This window comes from Pimephales promelas, chromosome 15 (genome assembly GCF_988280905.1).
Source record: "Pimephales promelas chromosome 15, fPimPro1.hap1.1, whole genome shotgun sequence".
NCBI classification, from domain to species: domain Eukaryota; kingdom Metazoa; phylum Chordata; class Actinopteri; order Cypriniformes; family Leuciscidae; genus Pimephales; species Pimephales promelas.
In genome coordinates, this window is record NC_142783.1 from 20497678 (window position 1) to 20513882 (window position 16205).

General features: G+C 39.1%; 3 protein-coding genes across 13 annotated transcripts in view; 2 read left to right on the plus strand and 1 right to left on the minus strand.

Annotated features, from left to right (window-relative positions):
• Nucleotides 1-594: 594 nt before the first annotated feature.
• Nucleotides 595-9557, minus strand: exo1 (exonuclease 1). Its single transcript, XM_039669614.2, has 14 exons — nucleotides 9427-9557; nucleotides 8807-9031; nucleotides 8564-8683; nucleotides 8355-8478; nucleotides 8020-8157; nucleotides 7187-7399; nucleotides 6274-6461; nucleotides 5991-6093; nucleotides 5258-5480; nucleotides 4909-5140; nucleotides 4126-4669; nucleotides 2676-2759; nucleotides 2337-2524; nucleotides 595-834 (listed from the first exon to the last, which is right to left on the minus strand). The coding sequence occupies exons 2-14, from the start codon at nucleotides 8965-8967 to the stop codon at nucleotides 756-758; spliced, it is 2397 nt and encodes a 798-aa protein (XP_039525548.2). The 5' UTR covers nucleotides 8968-9031; nucleotides 9427-9557; the 3' UTR covers nucleotides 595-755.
• Nucleotides 9558-10144: 587 nt separating this feature from the next.
• On the plus strand, nucleotides 10145-14353 carry yipf4 (Yip1 domain family, member 4). The gene is made up of 6 exons (XM_039669597.2): nucleotides 10145-10406; nucleotides 10655-10808; nucleotides 10904-11075; nucleotides 13074-13151; nucleotides 13237-13350; nucleotides 13446-14353. Exons 1-6 carry the CDS (start codon nucleotides 10349-10351, stop codon nucleotides 13581-13583), a joined length of 714 nt encoding a protein of 237 aa, XP_039525531.1. The 5' UTR covers nucleotides 10145-10348; the 3' UTR covers nucleotides 13584-14353.
• Nucleotides 14354-14813: 460 nt separating this feature from the next.
• The window catches only part of birc6 (baculoviral IAP repeat containing 6), a 92590-nt gene continuing 91198 nt past the window's right edge, over nucleotides 14814-16205 (plus strand). For all 11 annotated transcript variants that reach the window (XM_039669528.2, XM_039669561.2, XM_039669570.2 and 8 more), the window contains exon 1: nucleotides 14814-15231. In XM_039669528.2, the coding sequence (XP_039525462.2) occupies nucleotides 15030-15231 (202 nt within the window). In that variant the 5' untranslated portion in view covers nucleotides 14814-15029. The remainder of the gene's footprint in view (nucleotides 15232-16205) is intronic.

The following is a 16205-nucleotide window of genomic DNA, read 5'->3' on the forward strand; positions in this document are numbered from 1 at the left end:
AAAACCATTTAGAAATCATTTGAATGGTTTAATAACCTGTTCTGGTGAAAATAGTGACTTTCCCCCCTCCCCCCACCGCTCCCAGGTAGACAACCAACCTAGCAACATGGGGGACTAACATCCCGGTAAGTTGGAAATCTGAAGTCATGTGAGAAGTGAGAACGAGCGAGAAACACAAACTGCTTTATGCCAATTCAACATAATTCTATGATACCGTGTATGACGTACCCACTCAGTAGACATAGCTCCACTCCACAGGATAAAGTTGGCCGGCTCCGATAATAACAAAATGCACATGAGCAGCGGTAGAAAGTCGGAGGAGGGTGCCGCAAGAGAGGTTTTTAATAACAGTGTTGTGAAATATATGCTCCACAGCTGTAGGGGGAGCTCGATGAGAAAACATGCGACAACAAAAGAGAGCATCAGCAAAGGAATGGCTAGAGTTACCAAGTTCCCCTTTAATAGCCTAATAATTTTTGGCATAAAAGAAAAATCGATAATTTTGTGAATGGTTTTGTGATCCAGGGTCACAAACATGAACATGGTTAGAGAATCATGTTTTTTTAATTACATGAAATAAAACAAAATTCATAATTATAATACAATTTTTATTTTATTTATGATAAAAAGCATGAACATACACAGTATGTTTTTAAAGACTGGCTGTTACTCTTAAGAGAAACAATTATTTGATTGATAAGATGACATCATTCTGCGATGATGAGAATCTCTTTATCCGCTTCAGTCGTATTTCTTTAAGTCGTTTCCATCACATTCTCCCTGGCTGGTGACATCGGCTCTCCTTTCTTGGATGCGCTTAACTTTGGATTATCCCTTAAATAAACACATGCACAGACATTTAATAAGGGTTTTACATTTAATTCCGGGTTCTACAAAACAGGTAGAACTACTTCCGGCCGTCAGCTGCTGAGGTAAACAGTGTAGTAGTGTTGGGCGATATGCTCCTCATGTCATCCTAACGTCAGCCTGTGAGATTGGCAATACACGATATTATTGTGAGAGGGGGTGGGGCTAACTTGTCTAATTATTACTTCGTTTTATATATTATTATAGGCCTATTCTTTTTCTATTTTGCTAGCAAAGGTGGAGATTTTATTAATAGGCTAAATCAGGTTATTTACCGGTATAGTGGGGTAAAAAAAGGTCTTCTTCTGCACTAGATGAGAACACGTTTTAATAATTTCTTGGGTCAAGAAAGAGAGTTTGCGATATAGGTCCTCCAACCAGTGCTCTCTGTCCTCCTGCACTTCACACTTCATGTGCACTTCAATAAGCCCAAAGAAAGCAGGTTATTGTGTTTTAAATGCCGGGAGAAATCAGAGTAAGTCGCTCGGTTTATACTTAAACTTATGACTTGACTCTGATAAAGGAAAACGGATTAATGCGTTTACATGGCAACATGCATTGTCAGTTTATTCAGCATAATCGGGTTAAGAACGTGGAACGCGCTCATTTTCTGTAAGTTAAAGTAGAAACCGTCTGAGCTTTAGGCATCTGTTGCTACATTAAAGGGAAAATGTTTTAGCTTACCTCAAGGGCATCCAAAGTGTAAGTGTCTGTGTTTCCACAGTATTTTCAATTTTTATTTCAAACCGTTCTTGTCTGTCAGTCATATAATGGTGGTCTATGGGGTCTTCCTCAAAGAGCATGCGCAGAGAAGTCCAAATTAAACATGATTTAATGACTCGTAAATGTAAGTATAGATTGATGGCCCAAGACACAAAACGAGCAGTTTGTGTGAGAAAAAGAACAGTATTTATATCGTTTTTACCTCTTGTAATCACAGTCACGTCTATTCTACTCTATGGGAGTGGGCGCTTCTGTCTGCGCATGCACCGGAAAGCCGCGGAAGTGATCTCTCGCGCGTATACATCACTCATTGTTTACACAGAGATTTCGGAAGTTTTACTTTTCACTTTTTCTGAAAAATTATTTTAAGGTAAGAAAATCTTACTTAGTGTTGCTTTAAATTGACAATGTGTATTCATATGTTGATGAGCCCTTCCCCCTCAAGCCTACCTCTAACCCTTAACATTCATTATGCAACATTGCATAATGAAATAACACCACCCTTCCCTAAACTACTACAACAACTCTCACTGTACCCAAGCAATCAGTTACACCTCTGTTGTTCACATCTCAAATGGGTTACTGCACCACTCCCATTAGTTCAGTCTTTTAGTGTTAACATGTTTATCCTGCTGCCTCAGCCATGAATAAACATTAAAATATGAAATTGGAAAGTGTGAGGGATTGTCTTCAGCCATATTGAATCATTTAGTTACATAAACATACTTACAAACAGGCTAACTTACTTCTTGAAGCTGAAGGCCCCCCAGAGGCTGCTGATGGTGGCCTGCAGGCCTGGACTGTTCTCATTGTTGACAGTATTTTTTTTACCACTTGGTTTCTTCCTCAGACCGCTAGGCCTGGCGGGAGCGGAGGTCTCAATTTTACCACTTTTAACCGGCCCACTAGGACGTTTCCGGGACAACCCTGAAACCTAAAACAAAGGTGTAGGAAGTCAGACTGAGGGTGGAGGTGGGGGAAAATTACATCAATGTTTAATTTTTTCCCCTCCCCAATACTATATGGAAGGTGTCAGGAAATGGAAATGCAGACTGTGGTTTTGGGTCATGATTAGACGGACGTGCCTTTGTTCTGTTCAGAGCAGGCTTCAGCTTGTCTGTGGGAGAACTGCTAGTGCTGTTGGAGACATCTGAATCGCTCTCCTTTTCCTTCAAAGAGAATAAAAAAAGAAAAGAGATAATCAGATTTGTACATATTTTCTAAAAATGTGAGTGGTTTGCCCGTGGAAAACCTTTATGATGCTGGGGGTGTTTGCAGAGGTGTCACTTACTGGCATATTACTGACCTCAATGATGATGGGGGGTGTTGGGGTGGTTGCAAATGTGTCACTTACTGGCTTATTACTGAAATGCCTAATATTAGGAATTTCTGATCTATTTTATTAAATCACGCTATTTAAACTATATTATTTAGATGCTATGGCTGATAATTGATAAATGGCAGATAATACAATTCATATACTACAAATAATACACGAACTAAAGTCAGTTATTTTAATGATATGTGAATTGAATTCTAAGCGGATTTAGGCATCTCAACATTATAAAGTACAGAATGAAAATGATTATTCATTGTGAGTTAAAGTGCTATAGACACATTTAACAATGTTATTAAATTCGTTTTTGAAGATTATTCACTATAGAATTGCCCATGACCTGTTAATGATTTCACTAATTTCTATGAAGTTTCCAGATCAGCAAAATACTAATTAATACACATTTTAGCAAGCACATTAATGGGATAGTTCACCTAAAATTAAAAAAAAATCTGCAATCATTTGCTATATTACTTATGTGGAATATAAAAGACATCAAATAATGCTGCAAACCAAACAGCTTTAGTTACTGTTGACTTCCATTGTATGAAAAAAAGAAAGAAAGAGACATCTCAAAATATCCTTCACATGCCACAGAAGACAGTCATGCAGGTTTAAAATGACATAAGGATAATTAATGATAACAGAATTTACATTTGTGGGTCAAACATATCTTTCAAAGTAAAAAAAAAACAAGTGCTGTTTCCGAAATCACCCACTACTACTCACTATGTAGTGGACTTTATAGTGTGCTCGCCATTTTGTAGTGCTGTCCGAATGTATAGTTATGATTATACCCTATATAGTCCACTCAATGTATCCCAGAATGCATTTTGACAAGTAGTGTACAACCGATGGTCACTAACCCAAGCCCTACATCTCCTAAAAATAAGTTATAATCATGTGTGGAGAAGCGCATTATAACAGAAATGACTTTGTTTTTAGATTTTGGAGAAATAAGCTCAATATAATGTAATGTATTTATTTTAAAAAATCTATTTAGCCCAGAGCCGGCTCGGCACCAGCTGACAGATGATGTAATCAACAGCGCCGAGAGACGATCGAGTAGTGTCCGAAAGTGGTGTTCCTATTATGCTGGTGAGCTCACTATATAGTGCTCTACTCCCTACCCTCAACATAGGGGTAGTGAGTAGTGGTTTGAGTGGAGATTTCGGACACAGCAAAGGAGATTTATTCACCTTATCAGACTTGTCCTCTGTGACTAGGGAGTTCTCCACACCAGCTGAGATGTTGCTGGACTGAGAGAAATATGCACTGTCCTGAGACGGAGGAGACCCAGGAGAATTCTCTGCATCCTCTGTGCCTTCTACAGGAGAGGATGAGAGAGAAAGCCCAGATCCTGCACAGGAAAAGCTGCCCTTCTTTCTGTGGAACTGCTGCAGGATGGACAACCCTGAAGGTGTGGAGGATGACCGGTGTCTGTCTGTGGTGACAGTGGGTGGATGTGAAGCAGATTTACTGAGTTCTCTGGTGCTTCCTGACCAACTAAAGGCTCCAAGACCCAAACTAGCAGGCCTGGCAGAGTGAAACGGAGATGCAGGTGGGCTGGACAACTCATCTTTGGCCTGATCTCTCTCTGATTCAGGGTCCTGACACAATTCTGGAGTGTCATCTTCAGATTGCGAGGCACATATCTCTAGAGACTCCACAGGTTGAGGTGAATCTTGTTTTGGCGAGTCTTTCTGTGCCTCTGTATTATTGGATTCACCATGACAGAAGAACCTGATGGAGATGTCATATCATATCATTATTGTCAGCAGAGGTTAAGCTGGGATTTTGGAGTTGAAGGAACAACCAACAGGCCTCCCAATACATGTGGTACTACATATTTTATGCCATTGTGTTAGGCCGAATTTAACCCTTGATTGTGTATGTAATGAGAAAATTAAGGTCTAGCAGGAGTTATTTGCGATAACAACAGTATACATTCCCTTGGTAAGTTTCCCATCATGCTCTTGTACCTGCTGCGTGTGCCCTGCTCTCCAGTGCCCTCTTCTGATCGGTTCCTCCACTGCAACAATGTTGCAAATCGATTTCGACGGCAAGACTCTCCAGCTGTGCTGTCACACCCCTTCTCCTTAGAGACACTTGTGTGTGTGGTCAGAGGCCCAGCAGTGGGCAGAATTTCAGGACAACGTCTCTTTACACCTGCTGAGTACTGCCCTAACAGGTCGTCCACAGATAGGCTTGTGTCTTTCCGGAGAAAAAAAAAAGGACAATTTTACATATAAACATGCCCCGTCTGGTGTCTTATTAAATGAATCAGTCCCATCCTTATGACTCATATTCATGGCACTGAGGTCTGCTTACCTTCATGGGGTCTTTTCACCTGTGATGGTCTCTGGGGCAATTTTAAACTCTGCACGCTGATGATCCTCTCTTTGCCTCTGGTGGGAGGGGGTCTTTTGGGGGAGGAAGGACTCTGTGGCTGGGTGACACCTGGTTCATAGTTTTTGCTCCAAATACTCATCTGTAATGAGCCACTTCTGTCACATCTTTCATCCCAAGTATTACTGCGAGCAGCTTTAGAGGGCTGGAAAGGAGGAGAGGTAAACCTCAGGTATACAAAAACTATTACAAATTATTTGAAAAGTGAAATCAGAAATAAAATAAGTGTGAAAAACTACTAAAATTAGAAATGTTACATAACTGAAATAAGTTAAAGTACTTAAACTGCTAAAACTACAAAAAAAAAAAACTAGGTAACACTTTATTTTACGGTGTCTTTGTTGTATGTAATAACTGTACAAGAAAAAAACAGGAAAACATGCATAATTACAAAAAAGCCTAACTTTAATCCTAATAGTATATATTAATTACTTGTTAATTACTCAATACTTACATGCATGATTACACTGTAACAGACACAAATTAAAGTGTAACCAAAAGCTAATTAAAAATATTAATAATAAGTCCTATATACATATATATATATATATATATATATATATATATATATATATAACACTGTTTCACTATGAAATTAACCAAAAGTAAAAAAAAAAAAAAAAAATCAAAAATACATTTAAGATGACCACATTACCTGAGTGTGAGGTGCATCAGGGTTGAAGTCATCTATCCTTTGCATTGTGTTAATGTCTAGATTCCCAAGAGCCATTTCCAGCCCACTCTCATCTCCTACATTACTGTATTTATTTGATTAAGTTAGAAACAGAGCTTTGTAACACAAACAAAAATATTTACAAAAGTTTAGAAACAGCTCCATCATCTATAATGCAAAAGCAATTTAGTGATTCTTTTTAATTAAGTGAAAATGTAAGATGAGGAGTTTGTGTTTTTTCAATATATGACGCCATAAAAGATACGTTCCTGCATAGTTGAGAGAAGCAGGGTCAATGTGATCCGGGTAAGGGTTCAAAGGAACCACCTTCCTCTTCAAGGGGTCAAAGACCAATTGATACAGAAATGTGTTGTTGGCTTTTGTGAAACCCTCAATGTACTCATTTGGCACAGAGATGTCCATCTTCAGGTACTGACCCATTTTTTTTATCACCTGCATGACAGATTTCAATACAATTGAAATTTATTTATTCACAATTCTTTTCTTTCATTTATTTCAATAATTAAAAGGAATAGAGATCGGCCAAAAAATAAATAAATAAATGAAACAACGCCCAGTTCTGATTTATTATGCCTGACCAGTCATAGTCTGAATATGAAATAAGCTTCAAATTACAAGGTGGTTAACTGAGCATAAACTAAGGATATCATAGCATTGGGGCTGATTAAGTATTTTTTTTAACTGAATCAGCTATCCTCAGCCTGATCCTTTATTTCACATCAGCTGTCATGCCGGGGTAATGCAATAGGTGGCGGTATGCACTTTCAAGTGGGCTTGCCAATCAGCAACCGCCATTAAAGGAAAAGGAAAAAAGAAGCTCAAATGTGCCTGTGATGCACAAGAACCAATGAGGTCTGTCCTAGCATGTCACACAAACATTCAAGCTTCCGTGTTTACCATACTCGATGCACGCTTTTGTAAGAATTCACTCGAAAGTCATTTATTTACTTTTTTTTTGACTGACACACTGTTGCCACAATGTGACACACTGGTTTTTTAAACTCCCCCCTCCTCCCCCTCCTGGGTCAAAAATTGTGATACGAACAGAATCATGATGCGAACGTGGGTTTGGTGTATCGTTCCAGCCAAAGCACAAATGTAACGATTTGTTGTGGCAGCATATACTACATGTTTCTAACCTATTTTTTTTCTCTCACCTTCAGAATATCTGGGTTATTTGCCATCCTGAGAAGCTTGCATGCCTTTCCGAGACCGATGCCGTACAAAGATGGCAGATAGTCGCAGCCAGAGAGGATGCACATGTAACGGAACTTCTCCTCAGTGAAGATGTTGCCTAGCGACTTGCAACGGCCCAGGTGACATTGTTCAATCTCCAATCCATTACCCTGTTTATCCATCTTTAAAATCACCTGCAAACAGCATAACAAATAAAACACTGAAAAATAAATTAAGTCACTGTCCCAACAAATAAAACACTGAAAAATAAATTAAGTCACTGTCTCAATTTTTTTCCAGCATGACAGTCAGCATCCTCCAGTGATACAAAGATTTATAATTCAAGTTAATAATAAAAAAAAAAAAAACTTGCCTTGTTCAGACAGCAAATATGACACAACAAGTGTCACATGCAGACTTGCATGACTCCAGTGGGTGGTCACTAGTCATTGCAAGTGTATTCGGTAACACTTTACAATAAGGTTCATTTGTTAACTACATTAGTTAACATGTACTAAGAATGAACAATACTTCCTCAGCATTTATTAATCTTAGTTAAAATTAATTCCAACCTTTACTAAAACGTTATTAAAATCAAAGTTTGTATTAGTTAATGCATCGTGAACTAACATGAACGCACAATGAACAGCTGTATTTGTTTTAACTAACATTAACAAAGAGTAATAAACACTGTAACTAATGCATTGCTCATCGTTAGTTCATGTTAGTTAATGCATTTACTAATGTTAACTAATGAACCTTATTGTAAAGTGTTACCGTGTATTTCCTCAATAAAGAACCTCTGCACTGATACCTTTTTGCAGCCAAAGGCCAGCAGATCTGAGTCCTCTGTGATCACTGCCTGAGCGATATCAGATTTGTTCAGGAAAGCTAACTGGGCATCTGCTTCATATGGAGCAACAACACAGTCCACTCCACGTATCCTGGCGGCCTGAAAAACAGCAAAAAGATGCAAATGAAAAGATGCCAACAATCATAACAAGAGGAAATCTTCATTGTTCAGTTTCTAATATTGTGTAAATTTCACTGTGAACTAAACAAAGACTAGTAAAACTACTTCAATAAATGTTATTTGACTGATTCCAAAAGAAATATTGTTAAAAAAAATATATGGTGCAATGGTCTCACCTTAATGACATCATGTGCCATTGACGGGGTGATGTTAACACTGCGGGTAAAACATTCTCTGGCTTCCGATAGCTTACCCTCCCGCAGAAGCTGTTTGCCTTTCTGCAGATTTGCCTGTCGACGCCTGTTAGTAAAATATATATATAAAGAAATCTTAATTGTCAACTAACTTAATGAACTTTTCCCCCTGTATTTTGCTGAGTTCTTACTCGCGCCGGGACTTCTCCACATCCTGTTTGGAGGGCAAGTTGCGTCCGTCAAACACCAAGATGGGCTTAACACCAAAAGAAAGCAGCATGTCCACAAACTTCATACAGTAGGATACATACCTGATGGACACACAAAGAAAGTTAGAATGAAAAATTCACATTTTAACCTGCAAAATTATGTTAGGTGTTTGCGAACAACAACTTAATTAGTTATATTGCATGCAAATAATTGAAACAACGCACTGATCTGTAGGTTCCCCTTTAGCAAGTTTCTCTGCACATGAAAAAGCTCCTTTATGCAGCCAGCAGTACGTGTCTACCGCCACTGTCTGTCCCCTATACTTCTTCACATTTATAGGCTCCGAGGCGTCTTTGATGAACTGCAACAGGCCTTGAATTCCCATGTTGTCTGTCTGGAAGGACAGGTGCCTGACGATGTTGGTTTATCAGAGTCCAGTCTGAACCACTCTATCAGATGAAGACAAAAAATAAAAAGTCCCTGATCACTGATGTAACGTTATAAAGATATGGTGGTCTGAAATAACGTTACATGATCCACTGTAGAACATAAATCTCTAAAAGGCAACAGAAAACATTCCCTAACCGTCCAACTTCGACGAAGATTGAAAAACGATAACCATTTATTTACATACAAAAACTTTTAATATGTTAATAATGTTAATAATGCATCTGTCCGGAAGAAACTGTAACCGCCAAATCCCTCCAAAACAAAACACACTAAAAATTCTCGTGAAACTAAACCGATTAAACTCCTCGAGGAAAAGGCTAATTAGCTAACACCTTAGTCATTTATAAATTAAACCATTGGAAAACTTAGTATTTCAAGTATAATAAACACTTACCAAGAGCTTTTACTCGCGCTGTAGTGACTGACTACCTTTTCAGCCAGAGCTTCGACTTTAGCGGCAAAACGTGACATCACAGCCCTATTGGCCAGCCTGGCACAGACAGCCAATCACAGACCAGAAATGTGGAAGAGGCGGGACAAGGAATTTCAGAAAAGCGGAACTCTCTAAATGCATTTAGGTTCTGCATTTAGCTATATATTATTTGGCATTAATGGAATATTATTTTAACGACCTATTCATCATATTGCCAATGAATAGGTCATTAAAATAATATTCCATTAAAATGATTGCAAAATAAGTCAGCTTGAAATTTGATGGAAAAAAGGGAAGCCATTCGATATTTTAATGTTTCCTTTATACTATATTTTATAATATACTTACACATTAACTTATGTGTACATATTATTATTAAAGTATCCGTTCGACGTTGCAAGGCTTTGACTTTAGCGGCAAAACGTGACCTAGGAACTATATGTTTTATATTTTTGCATCGCCAATTTGCCATTACAATCTCAACTGTATAAGTTAATTCCATTTAAATAATACAGAAAGATGTGACACGGTCAGACAGGCATATGTCTCAAGGTGAACTGTGTGTCATGTAATTCTAATTTTGCAAAAGGGTCACGTGGTGCTGCTGTCCGTCCGTCTCTGTGCTTTATGTTTGTTGTTGGTGTCGGTGCTCATTTCTGGCGCTGGGCGGAGCGCGTGACTACCCGTTCCGCTCTGCTCCAGGATTTGACGTGTCGCTTGTGTTTTTTTCAGAACTTCCTGCTTCCTCCATGACTGTTTTGAGCCAGCAGTAGTCCGAAAGCTGATCGGTAGGAATCGTTAAACGTGGCAATGGTGTGAAGGTGCGCGATCGGCGGCGGTGTGTGATTTGTGAGTAAAGCTCGTGCTGTAATCACTGTCAGCCATGCAGTTCTCTCCCACCAACGGAGATTTTACCTTCGTCTCCTCGACGGATGCTGAAGGTACAGTAGATAAAGGCCCCAAATCATCCATACACCTCTGATCTGATATGTAAATCGGATTCATGGTGAAATTATATTGTATTTGTGTGTTGTGTTTATGATTTACACATACATTAATGCAAATATCCCCTAGTATATTGTGTATGATTAAGCTTCTTAATGCAACATGACAAGGGTGTTGTTTTGTTGTTCCCAATGTGAATGCAATAGTTAGCTTTTTGAACCTAAAACAAACTCTTATCCCCCAGAGCTCAGTGGCACCATCGATGCACCAGATATCACACTAAATATGGGTCCTGAGGCCAGCAGGGACACATACGCCACCACTTTCCTGAGGCAGAGGGGTTATGGATGGTTGCTGGAAGTGGAGGAAGAAGATTCAGAGGACACTAAACCGCTCCTGTGAGTTTTTAGGACTCGATTTCTGATGTTTGCTTGATCTCACAATTGCTTTTAGAGTTTCTGGTTGAATTTGTTGATTTTCTCTGTTTGTGCAGGGAAGAGTTGGACATTGACTTGAAGGACATCTACTATAAGATCAGGTGTGTGTTGATGCCCATGCCATCACTGGGTTTTAACAGACAGGTGGTGAGGGACAATCCTGACTTTTGGGGCCCGCTTGCTGTCGTCCTGCTGTTCTCCATGATCTCCATCTACGGACAGTTCAGGGTGAGTCAAGGGTAGATTTAGTTTGAAAAATTATTTTATGATTATTACTGCAATCAATTAACATAATTCCTTTTTTTTTGCGTAGGAATATTTAAGCATCTTTAACTGTTTCTAACAGAATTTTCTACTTTAAAGTGCCATGGGATGTCTAACTTCACTTAACATTTTGTACCATTGAAAGTGTTTATGTCCTATACTCTTAACATACATTGTTTTCATCTCATCAGGCTTTTAATGAAATATGCAGTCTTTGTGGAAATCAGAAAGCCAGGTGTTCCCAAATATCAATCATCATTAGAACAGAACTTTACACAAAGTATCATGGTCTATAATTCATGAAGGTCTTGCCTTTAAAGAGTAACTGAACCCCTGGTCAGAGCCTGACTCCACCCACTAGCAATATTTGAAAAATGCTGAAAAAATGGGCAGACCCCAGCGGGGCCAGGGGGCGTGCACCTGAGACCCGCCGTGAGTGACAGCTGCTGTCAGACTCTAAAATAGAGCGAGACTGGAGTGACGCAAGTAGCTGCCTTTGCAACAGAGCGGACATTTGAAGTCGAGGACTTTTCTCCCTCACCTTCACTCACCTGAAGTGGATCAGGGTGAATTGTATGTAGACACAGGGCCAAATCCATTCGAGCCGCTGGCTCAAACTGCGGTCTTAACTCCCGCATCGCGACCGGCATCTGATGAGTTTTGTCGTCGAGTTGACCTCAATAGCGCACGCTCTGTGGGCATGTATTCATATTTATATTCTGCCGCTATGTGAAAAAATCCAGCAAAATACACCGGCTCGTTTGTCGACCCCAGAGGATTAACTTTATCCTAACCATAAATTGTGATTAAAATATCCATGATCACTCACATCAAGACGCCGTTGCCGTGGAGAAGTCCATGCAGGACGAGCAGTGTTTGGCACTGCGTGTGGAGCTGTGTGGAGAAGCCCATGTCCACCTCTATTCCGTTACTATCCTGATCACTGTACTAAACACTGATAAGTCTATGCTAACTTGAAGCTATCCTAACCGTACTATGCTACTAGCTACACAAAATAATCTAAATGATCTATATAATGCTATGCTAAATAGATGCAACAATACTCTATCCTGATTGTTTTCATAAATAACTATATAAATGCTATGCTAACTAGATGCTAATATATGCTATCCTGATCGTTTTCAATACTCATAAATCCAACTCCTGACTCGCTACAGTAGTTTTGACGGAACCAGATGCTTTTATACCAGGGGCTGCCAAGGGCGTGGTGAGCTCGCACCAAGGGTGTGACAGAGTGGCGTCTGAGAGTTCGCTACGTCAGAAAGTACCCCTACTGCAGGAGCTTTCCGTTTAACCTGAAGAGGGCAGCACTCAGACGTTTTTACACCATATATTTGAAAATCAAAACACTTTATACTCAATTGTCAAAAAATGTACTCGAATCAATGAACAGCATTTATGAAGCTCCATTCTTACAGATCATTAACTAAAAAAAGTTGTTTTGGTGTTTAGTTACCCTTTAAGCTCTTGATACTGTTTTTGATACTGTTTGTTCTTTCCCTTATAAAATGTACCATAGTTTTTGTGTCTTCTTTTGTACTCTTTCTATTTGTTTTTGTACTAATATATATATATATAGGGAGGTTAACCCTGGGACATGTGTCCAGTCTTTGTATCTTGACCATAGGTGTGATATGTATGTATATATAGTCAAGATGCTTATGACCATTCTTTCATCATAAATCAGTATTTTTTTTTAATGATTTCCATATTACTAATTACATAATTAAGTATTACAATTTTAAGAAAATAAATATAATAGTTTACTGTGCAAATAACTTTGTACTAAAGTAGTTTTAAAGAAGGCATGAAGATCAGAGTGTAATTTTCACTTCAGTATTACTTTGTCACTTGCATGATTTAATTAGTCAAAACAGAAGCAGAAATGCCCCAAATTTGGATTATTATTTTATGTAATTATACCCTGTTTTGACCAAACAGGTTGTTTCCTGGATTATTACGATCTGGATATTTGGATCACTGACGATTTTCCTTCTTGCAAGAGTGCTGGGTGGAGAGGTATTTATATCTTGTTTAGTGATTTTATATGATTTTTATGAATGTAAAGGGATGCCCACTCATGGTTGTAAACGTTTTTTAATAGGTGTCTTATGGGCAAGTTCTTGGAGTTATTGGCTATTCTTTGCTCCCACTCATTGTAATAGCTCCACTTCTTTTGGTCATTGGGGGCTTTGAAGTCGTCTCTACACTTATAAAGGTGAGAATTAAATGTATAACTGTATAAATAAAGGTTCTCTTAAATGTAAAAATGTGGATGGATGATTTTTTTTTTCTCTTCATTTTGTTTTCTAGCTTTTTGGAGTATTCTGGGCTGCATACAGTGCTGCTTCTTTACTCGTCGGTGATGAATTCAAAACAAAGAAACCCCTTCTCATATATCCCATCTTTCTTTTGTACATTTACTTTTTGTCTCTGTATACTGGAGTCTGAATTGACCACAGGATTTGTTTGGCTCGTTGCTTGGACATTTACAAAGAGCTCTATGGAGAGGTACACAGCAGAAATATTCCATGAAGACTGAGAAGGAGTTGGCTGTTTCTTTTTTCATTTTCTTTTACTCTGTTTATAATCCTATATGCTTTGGGGGATTGACGTGTACAGACATTAGTGTATTTAACTGCTTCCATTAATTTTGTACACAATAAAAATCTGCATATTTTACTGTGGAAGACCTGTTTGCAGAGATCCCTCTGCTACTGAAATCTGGAGCCCTGGTTTTACCTTAAAATGAAAATAAAATTGAGAACTTTATATTGTAAAAGATTATGTTAAGCATGATGGTCACATAGGCTAACAGAAGTTACGTCACCACACGTAATGGTGATAACTTGGATTTTGTTGTTGTTGTAGGTTGTCCCAGTACAATCACGTCCATCTTATCAGTTTTTAGTTTTAATTTATGAACTCCACATGGGAAAAGAGAGTATGCAGGCAATATAGCTTGGATTAAATATGTCTGCTAATTATGGGTGCCTTGAATTGGTTGTTTTATATGGCTGTGGTGTATATTATTTATGGAAATGTAGCCAAAAAGGAAAGACTTGTAGAACACTCAATTAAAAAACAACTTTCTACCTGGTAATGTGTACACTGCAGACATATGTTACCATATTAGTTTAGCTGAAATAATTGAGTCTGGAAATTGTTATAATATTCATACACCATGAATCAAATTAAAAATTATTGACACTGTAATTACACTCTTTGTCATGAATCTCCTTAATGTCTGGGAATAATATTACTTAATCACATGATTTATTGGTTAATTTAATATTCATTAAAATGCTTGGTTATTAGATTTAACAGTGAGCACTTTAACCAAAAGTGATTATGTATAGTGATTGTTTCAGGGACACAGGAGTGTTGTTTTTCTAATCAATTATTTAACAGCATATATCTATCTATCTATCTATCTATCTATCTATCTATCTATCTATCTATCTATTTATCTATCTATCTATCTATCTATCTATCTATCTATCTATCTATCTATCTATCTATCTATCTATCTATCTATCTATCTATCTATCTATCTATCTATCTATCTATCTATCTATCTATCTATCTATCTAGTTAGTTAGTTAGTTAGTTAGTTAGTTAGTTAGTTAGTCACAGCGCCCCTTGAGGTTCGGAGGGCGATCATACAGTGACTACGCCAGTTCCGTTTCCCTGCTGAGAGTGTGAGCAGAAGCTGCCGCTGGTTTTCGCTCCGCTGATGGTGAATCGCTGCTCCTGCGGTATCGGGAGGAGGTTTACAGCCCGCAGTGGAAGCGCAGCGGTACTTCGGGATTCTGCTTTAACGTTTTCTCGTCGAGTCGTGTCCACGGAGGTGCTACTGAAAGAGGAGGGAAGGCAGGAAGGGAAGATAGTAGGAAGATGGCGGCGGCGGCGGCGGCCTCGCCAGGCTCGCCGGACTGGGTCGTGCTGAGGGACGGCTGCCTGCGCTGCGATGAGGAGGGCCTGCGGAGTCTGTCCTACCACCCGGCCCTTAACGCCATTCTGGCCGTCACCAGCCGGGGAAGCATCAAAGTCATCGACGGCACCTCCGGGGCTATTTTACAGGCCTCCGCACTGCACGGTGAGTTTTGGTTCGGACGGGTTCTGAGAGATTTATCCCGGCCGACCTGGATCTTATCACAACTGAATCCTGGGCTGGATCTCCTCATAGATGAGGCTTATGGGAGATACTTTCCTCTCATAACTCGCGGTGGAGGTGGAGAGTGTCAAAATGTGTGTTTGATATTTGGTGGTGCTGTGTTGCGGGGATGACTCGTGTGTTTGGATTCTCGTAGGAGGGCTGTGTCCAAACGTTCTGGACCTTTTGGGGCTTTTTGATGGGAAAGGCTTGTGCGACGAAGGACTGTTTGATAATGATCCTACACTCCAGGGCCTCCTGATGGAGCAGTGTTTTAAAATCAACTCTTTACTATTCAGACCCATAATGGATGGTCCCTCACTCTTGATGGGTCTAAAGTTATGTGATAAGCTAAAGGCTTTTGTGAGAATAATCGCTCGCTCTCGTGCAGTTGTTGTTCTGTCAGTGATACCCCAGTCTTTGGGCCTCCTGCTGTTTGGGCCTCCTGGATCTGTTATGCTGGCGGATCAGTGTAAACATTGCCACGCTATCAAACTCACAGTTTATGTAAATATCAGTAGTGTTTATTTACATTACACTTCTTGTATTTAATAGTCGAATAAAACTAAATCAAGACACGATCTAAAAGCTGATATGATGTTGGGTGTAAAGCGGCAACGTTACTAAAGCTAATCTAAACAGTAGCAAATATCAGCTCGTAGATGTGTGTGTGTGTGTGTGTCTTTGTCGAACTTTGTGTTCGTGTAATCCAACCAATGTTTTAATACATGTCAGTGGTTTATTGTGCATGTTATCATAGGTTTCGACTGTTAAAGAAAACAATGTATTGATTTTGGTTCTAAATTAGCTGACAGAGGTTTAGCTAAAATGCTAACGTTAGCCTAGCGGTAGCCTAGCTTGCTACGGATCAGTGACACTGCTCATGTTTGTCAATCCTGACAGGTGACAGCTGACTG